Raw genomic sequence first — 12,961 nt, 5'->3', positions numbered from 1 at the left:
GGTGCCTTACCTGCTTTCATCATCTTTACAACTGCCTTCACCTCATCCTTCCTTATTTCTCCTCCATTCTCCTCACTCATCACTCTCATTTTCTTCGTATTTCCCACTGCAGCTATCTTTCCTTCCCTATCCTCCTTCACATTCAGCAACTAGTTACATAGACAGAAACTGAAAAGTGCAAAGGTGATGGAAGATGGATATGGGAATCACATGGCAACCCTCTCTCCTAGTCCTCTCATGCTTAACACCTTCGATTCGATGACGCCTATGTAGGCGTCATGAGGAGCGAATGGGTATATGAGGATGCCAGAGTCTGTGTTTTTATTATATTCATTCTATAGTTGTAGCCGAGTGACCCCCACATTCCATGAACTGGCCTAATATCTTAATGTGCTTATTAACATTCAAAGTGAAAGAGAACAAGTAATACAGCTGTAACTTTATATTTTATAATGCGAGTATTGTGATGCATCATCATACATGAGGCAGCTAATCCTGCCCATGAGAATTTTACTCATATTGAAGAGGATAAATAGATAAAATGATGATAAATCCCTTCAGACTGCATCAATTTATTGTCCGTTCACAACCATTATCCACTTACATATATTACCTTCTCCCTTCCCTGCTCAACAGGCATTCTCCTTTCTTTCGAGGCCCTCTTCACCCCTCCTTCCTTCTCATTCTTGGTCTTCCCCTCCAGTTCACTCCATCCACATCTGCCTTCCACAATAATTTTGTAACTCTTTATTTGTTCTTTCCTTGTGCCCAAACCATCCCCCCCACCAGTACTTTTTCATCAATCTTATCTCCCAGCTCCTTTCCCAGCCCTGCACTCCTCTCTTCATCATTTTTCCACTTTATCCATCCTCCTCATCCCTACCATGCTTCTCAAACACCCTTACATTCCAAGTCTCTGTCCCATATAGTATTGCAGGCATGATCTTCCCTTCATACAGTTCTCTTTGTAATCCTCCTCAGATACCTATTTCTCATGACACTTTTCATTCCTCTAAGACATTTACTTGTTTCCCTCACATAACAATAGAAAAGAATGGTCAAATATACTATTGCCACAATGAAAATATGACAATGAAGGGATATAAAAGAGAGAGAGAGAGAGAGAGAGAGAGAGAGAGAGAGAGAGAGAGAGAGAGAGAGAGAGAGAGAGAGAGAGAGAGAGAAAAAAAGAAAGAGAGAGAGAAAAAAAGAAAGAAAGAGTGAAAGAAAGAGAAAGAGTGAAAGAAAGAGAAAGAGTGAAAGAAAAAGAGTGAAAGAAAGAGAAAGAGTGAAAGAAAAAAGAAATAAAGAAAAAGAGAAAGAGAAAAGAAAGAGAGGGGAGAGAGAGAGAGATAGAAAGAGAAAGAGAGAATGGGAAATGCAAACAGCGTGGACAAGAGAAACAAACGACATTAGTTTGGTCTTTAAGATATAAATAAAAATACTTACTTGTGAAGCGCTTGTACTTCAGCCATGGCCTTCTCACACTGCATCTTTAGGCCCTCGTAATCACGGGGAAGGTTTTTCTCCACCTTAGACATTGTGCCTACAGGAAAAATAAATAAGTGCATTATAACATCAAACATGGAAGATGGTGCATCTTGAGCCAAGAACAGAACATTAACCAAAAATATAGAGCTTAAGCCAACAGCCAGAGGATCCAAAGGGTCATTCAACGCCATCGTTAAAAATTATTATAATGATGGTGAGGTTATGGCAAATGATCACTTAAACCAATTCGATATTCAAGAAGATTTAGATAAATTACAGCAATGGTCTGAAAAGTGGCTAATGAAATTCAACACATGTAAATGCAAGGTAATGCAAATAGGTAAAAATAACAGTATGTATGATTACAAGTTATTTGGAAATTCATTAACAAAAGTGGATAGTGAAAAGGATCTTGGTGTAATTACCAGTAATGATCTCAAATCATCTAAGCAGTGTATTTCAGCCTCTGAGAAAGCAAATAAGATTCTAGGACTGATTGCACAATCTTTTGACTTCAAAAGTCCATCTCTCATTAACAAGCTATATTAATCGTTAGTTCGTCTACATTTTGAATATACTGTTTCCATATGGTCACCGAATCTCATTAACGATATTGACAGATTGGAAAAAGTACAACAGCGAGCCAAAAAACTTATTCCAAATATAACTAATAAATCATAGGAAAATCAACTTAAACATATGAATCTGTTTTCCCTAAAAAAGCGTAGACTCAGAGGTGACTTGATACAGGTTTTTAAGATTCTAAAGGGAATTGACAACATCAAAAGTGACAAAATTTTCACAGTGAAGGAGAATCAGACAAGAAACAATGGTCTCAAACTGTCAGGAGATGGATTTAATTTGGAAGTGGGTAGAAACAACTTTGCCAACTATGTAGTAAATGAATGGAATAAACTTCCTGCTTAGGCAGTGCACTATAGTTCAGTTCAAAGCTCTACAAATCATTTAGATAAACACCTAAGCAAGATGCTGTAATGACTGTCTTTATTTTATATTGTTTATTTGTTTTGTTATCATTTGTCTGTTTGTTTATCATTATTTGCTTGATTCCCATTTATTATTAGTTATATGTCAATTATTATTATTTACTATTTACCTATTTGTTTATTATCAACTATACCTATGCAGTTATTATATTTATTATTATTTATATTATTATATTTTCTATTTATCATTATTATAATTTTTTTGGCATTTGACCGAGTTATGGACCAATAGGTCTCCTGTCAGCATACTCCGCCTTTGTAATCCATTGTAAGAGAGCAAGTGAAAAAAAGAAGAGAGAGAGAGAGAGAGAGAGAGAGAGAGAGAGAGAGAGAGAGAGAGAGAGAGAGAGAGAGAGAGAGAGAGAGAGAGAGAGATGGCAGGCGGGTGGAAGAGAGAAAGAGAAAGAGAGAAAGAGAGAGAGAGAGAGAGAGAGAGAGAGAGAGAGAGAGAGAGAGAGAGAGAGAGAGAGAGAGAGGAAAAGATGGGAAGAGAAAGAGAAAGAAAGAGAGAGAGAGAGAGAGAGAGAGAGAGAGAGAGAGAGAGAGAGAGAGAGAGAGAGAGAGAGAGAGAGAGGAGAGGAAAAGAGGAGAGAGAAAAAGAGATATAAAGAAGAGAGGGGAAAGAGAAGTGAGAGAGAAGAGGACAGAGGAGACAGGGAGAGGAGAGATGGGAGAGTTGAGGAGAGGAGAGATGGAAGAGTTGAGGAGAGAGGGAGAGATGGGAGAGTTGAGGAGAGGAGAGATGGAAGAGTTGAGGAGAGAGGGAGAGATGGGAGAGCTGAGGAGAGGAGAAGAGAAGAGAGGAGAGAAAGTGGGGAAAGATAGAAGAGGAAAGAGAGGGAGGAGAGAAAGGGATGATGAAGGGGAGGAGACTGGAGAGAGAGAAATCTTAGCAAAGGCATTACGAGTTAATAAGCACGGTCTCTTTCTTATGATGAATACTTAAATTCCTTACCATAATTATTGGGTTCTGTTACACCAGAACTGCTTGCCAGTCGGGTAAGAGCTTCATCCCTTTCACGTGATACTTTCTTAAGTTCTTTCTTCATGATGTCACGGTCCTTTGTCACAATCTGAAAACAGGAAAATTCCGCTGCTGAAACTCATTTTGTTTACACAATTTACATGTGTGCATAAACATATATATACCTGCATGCACACGCAAGAATTTAAGAACAAACTAGATGCTGAGAGATACAAAGATGGGTCACTATGAGCATAGCTCCCTTCCTGTATAATACAACTAGGTAAATACATCTATGGCTTCTTGGAAAGGTAATGCTGCACTCAACCTCCAATTGAAATAAGTGATCCGAGTTCAAGTCTTGGTTAAGACTGAAAATCTCAGCATCATTACACTCGGAGCTGATACTCCAGCTCTGGTGGGCAAGGAGTTTTGTGTATGTGTTTGTAAGGTCATAGCTTTACATATATGTGCTCTGAGCTCTAATCTGTGAGGGTAATAGCTGTTGATCAAGAGTCCAACATGTGACCCAAAACGGGTGACTCTCACACTCACAAAATATTATCAGCTTGCTGGTACAGTGATACCGTACTGTGCTCTACTGCTACTTCATAAATCAGAGTTCAGTCCTTGCCCTGGGTAGAAAAGCATCACAGCACTGGGGGAGGGGGGCTTAAAGCTTTAGCATTATCTCATCTAGAGGGGGGGAGGAGTAACTACCTGATGATCATGAATCCAATGTTTAATCAAAGGGCAAGGCGAATGACTTGCACACACAATGTTACCAGCTTGCTGATGCTGTGGTACTGTTCCACTGTTAATTCATCCATCAGCCTTCATCTTGGATTGAAAAGCATAAGAGCACCATCAGCTGGTATCCCAGCTCTGAGGGGCAACGAGTCTGGAGGGAAGGGGGGCTTTAAGGCCTTAGCATAACACATAGATTGGACCTTATATGAGCTCTCATCTGGTTGGGTAATAGCTAGTGGGGATATGGAAATGCTCAAGTCTATTTTTCGTTGTCAGATTACATGTCTGTCAAGAATAGCATCAAGTCTCGGTGGACAGCTTACAAAATGAGTTTACTTAGTTCTAAGCACCCCCCCCTCAAAAAAAAATAATAATAATAATAAAATAAATAAATAAAGATATTATTTCTAACAGAGGGCCCTGCATCAGTAATATTTCTAAGTGGCTTACAAGCATTCTCTTCCCTTTGTGGGTCATTTCTCAAACTACCACATAACTCAGAAGATTATTCTTAAAGAAAAATAAAAGGTCAAAATATCCTAGAGAATAGCAAATTGCTAAGCCTGGATATAGTATATAGTGTCCTTGTTCATGTCAACATGTATGAGGTCCTGAACTTCCTGGACACTAAGCTGCTCCAACTTCAAGATAAACTTCCAATTACGGATTCCAAAATCATCAAGGTAATTCTGGCTAATCAATGTCACATAAGAAATCTGGCAGGAATGTAGACAGCTTTGTGTCAGCCATAATTCTTGCTTTCTGAAGTAAATTGTAGAAGGCAAAGGATAGGTGTGAGCAGAGAAGAGTTGTGAACGGACACAAATTGATGTGGCACATCGGGATTTCTCCTTGTTTTCTCTCTTTTTGGACGACAAGGGAATGATGAGGGAGGGTTACTATGTAAATGAAGCAATTGGCCCTGCTGTGGATGTGCTGTGTCTTGCTGCATTGCTTCTGACCCAGGGCAGTGGGTGGGAGAGAGGGAGTAAGAATGGAAAGGAGCACTCTACTCACAAACATCACACAACAAAGGCTGGCAAGTTAAAAAACAGAAGGACCAGTTATAGTAGCCATTGATATAAATATGCCTTTAAACAAGGTCCCAAGAAGCTAGGAAGAAGAAAAAGAAAAAGGAATATATATATATATATATATATATACATATATATATATATATATATATATACATATATATATATATATATATATATATATATATATATATATACATATATATATATATATATATATATATATATATATATGTTGAGACATTGTGACAAGTTTGAAGAAGCTGTATGCAAAACTGGTCAGGAATAAACTCGGCCCTAGACCTGTGTCATTCTCTTCCTCCTTCCCTATATATTATATATATATATACTGTATATATATATATATATATATATATATATATATATATATATATATATATATATATATATATATATATATATATATATATATATTATATATATATATACTGTATATATATATATATATATATATATATATTGGTACAGTTCTGATTATCTGGCTATTACGGGACTTTTCCACGGCCCCTTCATTATATATGCCATTGTAGTGCAAAGGAAAGCAACAACACTTGGTGGGTCACTTCTCCTCTCCTCTATTCTTTCATCATACCTAGCCTAAGATTCATGTACAGTTCCAACTCAATTTATATCCTTGATTTCCAATTATCATAGATTAGAACTCGTATATTGTTCCAGCTTGGGCTATATTACCTTCTAAGCTATTCTATGTACTAAACTTAACACACTTAAATCAATTGCAGGAACAACACTCAGACAAAACAAAGAAACTACCACTACAGTATACAATGTATATGCTCAGTGATGAATTATGTGCTCCCTGTGTGGGCCCCTAATCTCACTAAGACACACCACAACACCCTACAGACCATACAAAACAAAACTCTAAAGACAACTACAGGTCACACCAATACAACACCTACAGACCATCTACACCATTAAATGAAAATTTTCAGTTAAAGATCACCTTGACATAAGAGGCACACAAACACAACAAAACCCACTACATTACACAGCAGAACATCCACACACACTGAGAAACATCAAAACAACACACAAATACTTTCTTCTTCCACAACCACTAAGCAACAGCCTCCAGAACCATATCCATTAACATATCACTCATTGTTCCATCAACAAACTGAAAGACAGCACTGCTGCATACCCCTGATATCGATCTCTCTGAATCCTCTCTCCCCCCACCCAAGAGGACAGAGTCCACCAGGCTAGACTGCAATGCAGCCATCATCTGACCCTTCTATGTTACCAGAAGAGACTGGATGACTGCATTGTAGACAACTACCCAGGATGTAACACTTCACCCCATACCATACAACAGATTATGGAAGACTGCATTGTACACAATCACACATGCCAACAACACAATATACACTCTATAAAGGATTTATGGGAAAATCCTGTTCCAGCTGTAGCATTCCTCAGAGACAGGAATGCTTGGCCAGACAGTCTATGGGACATAACAAAAAGAACAAAGCTGCCCTTTTTCTAAACCTGCCAACCAAACCCCTCATCACCTCCATTACAAGATGCAATCCTGAGGGGTAGACACCGGGTTTCCACATTGGCCAAAGTTCTCTCTTTCTATCAACTTCAACTGTATTTCTCACACTTTTCCACACATGGAGAGCTGACAACCAGTGACTGCTCCCCTTCCCCTACCACCTTAGCTGGTGACATGGAAACAGTCTCACAGACAACAATCTCAAGTTTCTCCCTAGAGAAATCTATGAGAGGGCCCAAGGACTGTTGCCAGCCACTGTGGTGGCTGCAGCTTTTTCACTTTGTGAAATTTGAGGCAATACAGTAATTAGCTATACCCACACCTATATAAGGATCAGGGTTGGGTCCAAGTATAGGTGATTGTACACAGATCCAAGTCAAACTACATAGATGTTTTTCATGTACAAATACAATCATTTTGCTATGTATTCAAGTCCAAGTATCTTATGTGGAAAAAAAAAAAAAAAAAAAAAATCCTGTCACATATTCGTAAATCATCGGAACACTCAATGTACCCAAAAGTATCATCACAAAGTCTGCTAAAATCTATATACAGTATATAACTTTTGATTAAATACAATGTAATTGTACTTGAATGTACTCTGTATTTTTCAAGTACGGTACTTTGAATTGAAGTATAAGTAACACTGACTTTTCAAACTTCAAGTACATGAAAATTTGTACTCAAGTTCAAGTAATATTGAATTTTTAAACTTCAAGTACATGTACCTTGACTCAACCCAGGTAAGAATATAAAAATGTGTATGTGTGTATGTATGTATATATATATGTATGTATATATATATATATATATATATATATATATATATATTATATTATATATATCATATTATATATATATATATATATATATATATCTTTTTTTATTTTATTTTATTTTTTTTTTACTACATGTACACTTGATCAATCATCCAAAAGTGTTATTCTCTAATATGAGCAAACTTAATACCTCTGTCATATATAATGCTTACCACTGTCTGGACATTGGGAGATGGTAATGATGAATCTTCAAAATCAGCTGTCCAAGAAGAGGTACTCTGTTCAGGCCTCAGCCTTGCCACTGTGTCACGAAGACGCTGAGCAATACCTCGTGGTCCAGGACTTTCTGGGTGCCATGTACCTGAGGTCGTCTGACCTCTGCAACCCTGCCTCATTATACGCCATCTACATTCTCTATGAACATGACCTTGAGCTTCTGGTGACCCTGCCATCTTCTGTTCACTATGCTGTTCATAAGAAGGCTCTTGCTGTTGCTGATACTGTGACAGTGGAGGTTTTGTATCACTTTGTTCTTCAAGACATTCATGCAATGAGGTCTTCCTTCTCTTACTATTTTGGTTTCTGGTATGGAATTCTTTCACTACGTGCTTATGTTTTTCCTTGTGCCTGGACCCATGGTTACCCCTTGTGGCAACATGAGTAATCCTTGGCCAAGAAACCTTACGAAAGGACTGTGGTGCCACACTGAAAATGGCACGAGTTCGCTTTGATGCTGATACAAAAACTGGACCTAAGCTCCGTATAGCAACCTCAGCACGAGCGCAGGCCCTTGTTATGGCCTGGCTTTCTACACCCATAGTCTTATGTAGCTAGCCAGTAGCAATTCAATTATAACAAAAACAAAATTTTCTTCATTTAAGTAATTTCCACCAATGTCATAAAAACACTGAAAAGTCTGAACCTACAAAATCAAACGCCACTAATGAAGAATGAATGCACATGGTATTTATTAAATATTTCAGCAAATGAGCATTTTTAGGGCCATAAATGAACATTTCTGAAATGAATCAATCTATTGCCCCAGGTCTCTATTGACCATGGCCCCCAGGTAACCGGGAACAGCCACCAGTTTAGCCTACATGTCACTTGGGGAAAAAAATAATGTGTTGTCAAGGTAGAGCAAGAAAATGGGGCATGGAGGATGAGGTGTTGTGTCCTTGGTTTGATGACAGCAACTTGGGGTATTTGAATTCATGGTCATGTCTATTATGTGTTGATACCCGAATACAGTTGTGACAATGTTAGTTCTTCCTTTTCATGGGTGGGATTTCTCAGTTGGGTTGATATCTGGGGAGGTCAGGTAGTACGGAGAGTTGGTCTTGGAGTGCTTGTTTTGTGAGGGGATGGTTTTAATTTCATGGCAACTATTGCTATTTTCTTTTGTTGTGATCGTTCAACCTAAGGTAACTATTATCAATGGCCTACCATTTATATTTTCTTAATCTCGCTTTATGAATATGTAGTTTCATATGGGCCCCAGATGTTAAAGTGGTGGGGGTGGACTATGACACTGAAGTTGACCAGAGAGAGGGAGAGAGTTACAAGGAATCTCTGTACCTCCGGGTTTAAAACCCATATCGAGGAGGTACTGTTAAAAGGTTACTAGTGATTCACACTAGTATTTGCACTAATGTGTGTAGCACCTTGTCTAACCAACTTTTGAACTGCTCAAATGAGGAACTGTTTACCACGTCCTTTGGCAGCCTGTTCCAAGTGTTGCAGATTGTATCGGTAAAAGTCACTAACCTTGTCACAAGAGTGACAAGGAGGACCGAGCTACCCATGACTGCAAGTGGCATTCATGTTCAAGCTAAATAGATGTCTACAGTCAATGTTATCAAATCCTCAAGAACTTTGAAAACTTTTAATTATTTGTCTTCGCAATCTCCTGGTTTCTAGAGAACAGAGTCCCAGAGCCTCGAGATGCCTCTGGCAGCTCATGTGTCTAAAGGCATTAGTTTCGTTGCTCATGCCTGAACTCGCTCTAGCCTCTGCACACCCATCCTCAAGTCTGGTGACCAGAACTAGATGGCGTAATCCAGATGGAGATGAACTAAAGAATTGTAAAATGACATGACTATTTCTTGGTTCTGGTAATGAAATTGTCTTCTGAGTGTAACCTAATAGCCTTTGCCTTCTTTTCTATTTCAATACATTGTTTTGAGGATTTGAAAAAATAATCTGCCCTCTGATTTGCATGGCCGATATGCATCATCTTGTGTTTATACAGATTAAATGGCATCACTTTCGTCTGACCTAAGAATTTCTACACTTTCAAGTGTTGTGACATTTGCTCCAAACTTAGCATCATCCACAATATTAGCTATTTGGTTCTCAATTCCAACATCTATATTATTGATATAGATGATGAAGAGATGCAGACCTAATACAAATCCTTGGGGTACCCCATTGGAAACAGGAGACCAGCTAGACAATGCCCCACGAATAACTACACGCTGTCTTCTATCTTTCAATCAGGCTTCAGTCCAATTTAACACTGCTCCTCTAATACCCATGGCTCAAACTTTCAATATTAACCTCTTATGAGGTACCTTATCAAAGGCTTTCTGGAGTTCGAGATAAAGTAAGCCAATTGCTCTGTTCCTGTCATATTCCTGAAGTGTGACAAGGAAGAAATCTATCAGGTTGGAAAGAGAGAGAGAGAAAAAAGGGGGGTGATAAAGGTGGTTTTTGATGCTCCCTTGTAAACATGTCTGTGTTGTAATAATATGATTCTGGTTTCATGTCACAGGCCAACATGAGGGAAGCAGTCGTCGGATGGCAACTTTCACATGGTTGAAAAAAAAAAAAAAAAAAAAAGTACAAAGACCCATTCTCGAACCGAGCGCCAGCCTCTCGGGACTGCATCCTCAAATGGATTTTTTAAAGGGGGGGGAGGTAACTATGATTTTCGTAGTTACCATGTAAACAACACACCAAATTCGACTACAATGGCCGTCGGTATAGGCTATAGCTGCATTTATGAAAATGTGGCAAATATCTGTAATAACCTAACTCAACACTCAACACGCATTTAATCCTGGCAAGAAACAGCCAATTCATACTTTTCCTATCCTTTGACAAATATTAACTGTGGTTAAACTGTCATTCCTGTCGGTCCTGTTCGACATCCTATTTCCACCCACCTCTACCCATGACAAATTAAAATTAAATCCTGCATTCCATTGTCAGAATTTCGAAATACCATGACTTGATTATGCAAAAATTTTAGCACTATTTTGTAATTTTACTACAATAAATTAAGTTACCTTCATTTTACATAGGATTGTTGGTAATTCCCACTGTACGGCAGGGATGAGATTTAATATTTTTGTTACTAGTCAGACCAGTATACTCCAGTAGTGCCTTAGCTGATCAACTAATACTTCTCGATAGATTCTGACGTGGTTACCAATTTATGTTTATTAAGATCTCAAGAAATTCCAAAACAGCAGCGATATAATCGTTACAGATCGTTATTGATGTTGGCGTTCTATTTCTGCATTTGTGTCAATTGCAGACCCCTCCCTTTCCAGTAATGTCCTACTGATTCGTCAGATACGGGTCTGAACTCCCTCCTCAGCGGAGGCCATCTCTTGTTGATCGTGTTTACAAGTCCACTCAAAGTTCTTGTTATTTTTTTCTTTTCAGATAACAAGGACTTATGCGCTACCCCGCCCCAGGCTCAGCATTAGATCAATTCTGAGGATATTAATTTTATTTCATCAACCCTAGCTTGACCACAGCCAGAAAATTGTGATGCGCCGAGCATATCAACAAGACAATGTTGCTGGCGTCGCTGTGAATATCCTATTGCTGCTACTGCCGCCACCAACGCCACTGAACGTCGCCAGGACGAGCCCTAGTAATGCCTGCCTCCTGTTAGCTGCTCCTCATGACGTCATCTTCCTTTATTATCACTACACTCCAGATGCCTTGTGGCCCTAATAGGATACTTCTTAACCCACGACAAAAAATAATGAGAAATATGTGAAAGCAACGTAGATGTACATGGTTTTTCAAATAAAGGAACTGTCCACATATCACACTGGAACACTGCTTATTAACACTAAAACTTCTGAATACGTTGTTACTGTCACTATATAACTTCCACTTCCTTCTGCTCGACTAGTTTTCACGTTTTCTGTAAAGTGCAAATAACATGGCACTAAGCAGCAATTGTTCCCTTGGCACAAGTCACGCACAAGCCTTTAACCGACCTGCAATGGGCAGACACTGTTGCATTGTACGACTTGCCTCTGGGCATGCAGCTGGTTCCTCTGAATCCCCTCTCAATCCTCCACGCACACACGTACTCACGAACACTCGTCTCACCCGAGGCTTTCATCTTAAGTTATTCGCATTACCGAGTCAGCCGACACCCTAACTAGCATCATGTTCCTTGTACACAAGTAATTTCTCCCCCGGTTATATTCTGTAGTGGAGAAAACATATGCCACAATTTAAGTTACGAATGTCCTCTTCATGATTTATTTGACAGACTTGTCCGTCGCCCCATCAACTGCGAGGGCGATTGTAATTCTAAAATATTATCAATGTCTGACAAACAACGATTTTGGTATGTGAAGGGCAACCCTGACAATCTTTGGCCTTTCAAATAGTTATAAGAATATGCTTCACTGTTGAAACCAAGATGTTTGTACTTTTGGACAAACAAGAAACTGGCGCCAGGATGTTTGACGGACGTCAAGAAAACACAATATCCTGCATAAGTGCATTATTATAATAACTTAGACGAAACGGTTCAGGCAGTTAACATCTTCATTTGGAGGCATACGCCAGGGAACGCGTTGCTACACTTACACGCCGGCGCCAGTCGGTGTGGTTAATATAAAAAAAAAGTTTGATAACTGATGGCATGGAGACGAGACCTAGCGAAAAACCTGTATATTACAATTAGGTAAATGCACGTATTCTAATTCACGTTGGAAAACACGAATTTCCACACATATGCGTCAATTGGAGGAATAGATTTTAAGAAATCATTCAAGTAACTATAAATGGTTGTAGGTTTAAGTTTGATAAATGGTGATGTAGAGGGGGGCTGGGCACGGCACCAACTCCATACAATATAACCACTTAATCTCTTCATTAGCCCTCATCATTTTACAGGAGCAAAACAGATTCCTGTCGCTGCCAGTGTATTGTCTTCGGTTTTAGTCTAGCTACCGCCAAATTACTCCATGAATTGGTTTTGACTCGCCACCCAGCCCCCCGGGCGGTGAAATGGTTTTCGATAAAGCCTACACCATTATCTCCTTGCTATATTGTCAACATGACTACTATGAAAATTCTAACGATGTATAATTATCCTGCAAGAACCTTGTTTTTCCTCCCCATGACACGCACAC

At 38.9% G+C, this 12,961-nt stretch overlaps 1 protein-coding gene across 3 annotated transcripts in view; it reads right to left on the bottom strand.

Moving 5' to 3' along the window:
• The window catches only part of Dlg5 (MAGUK family member discs large 5), a 451,629-nt gene that overhangs the window by 209,634 nt on the left and 229,034 nt on the right, over positions 1-12,961 (bottom strand). For all 3 annotated transcript variants that reach the window (XM_076172266.1, XM_076172267.1, XM_076172268.1), the window contains exons 4-5: positions 3,454-3,571; positions 1,450-1,546 (exon numbers count right to left, since the gene is read on the bottom strand). In XM_076172266.1, coding sequence (XP_076028381.1) covers positions 1,450-1,546; positions 3,454-3,571 — 215 coding nt within the window. The remainder of the gene's footprint in view (positions 1-1,449; positions 1,547-3,453; positions 3,572-12,961) is intronic.

Source organism: Oratosquilla oratoria, chromosome 32, assembly GCF_046742065.1.
Source record: "Oratosquilla oratoria isolate Oo_2021 chromosome 32, ASM4674206v1, whole genome shotgun sequence".
Taxonomy (NCBI): Eukaryota; Metazoa; Arthropoda; class Malacostraca; order Stomatopoda; family Squillidae; genus Oratosquilla; species Oratosquilla oratoria.
Note: the sequence above shows the minus strand (reverse complement) of the source record. Positions and strands in the feature narration are given on the sequence as shown.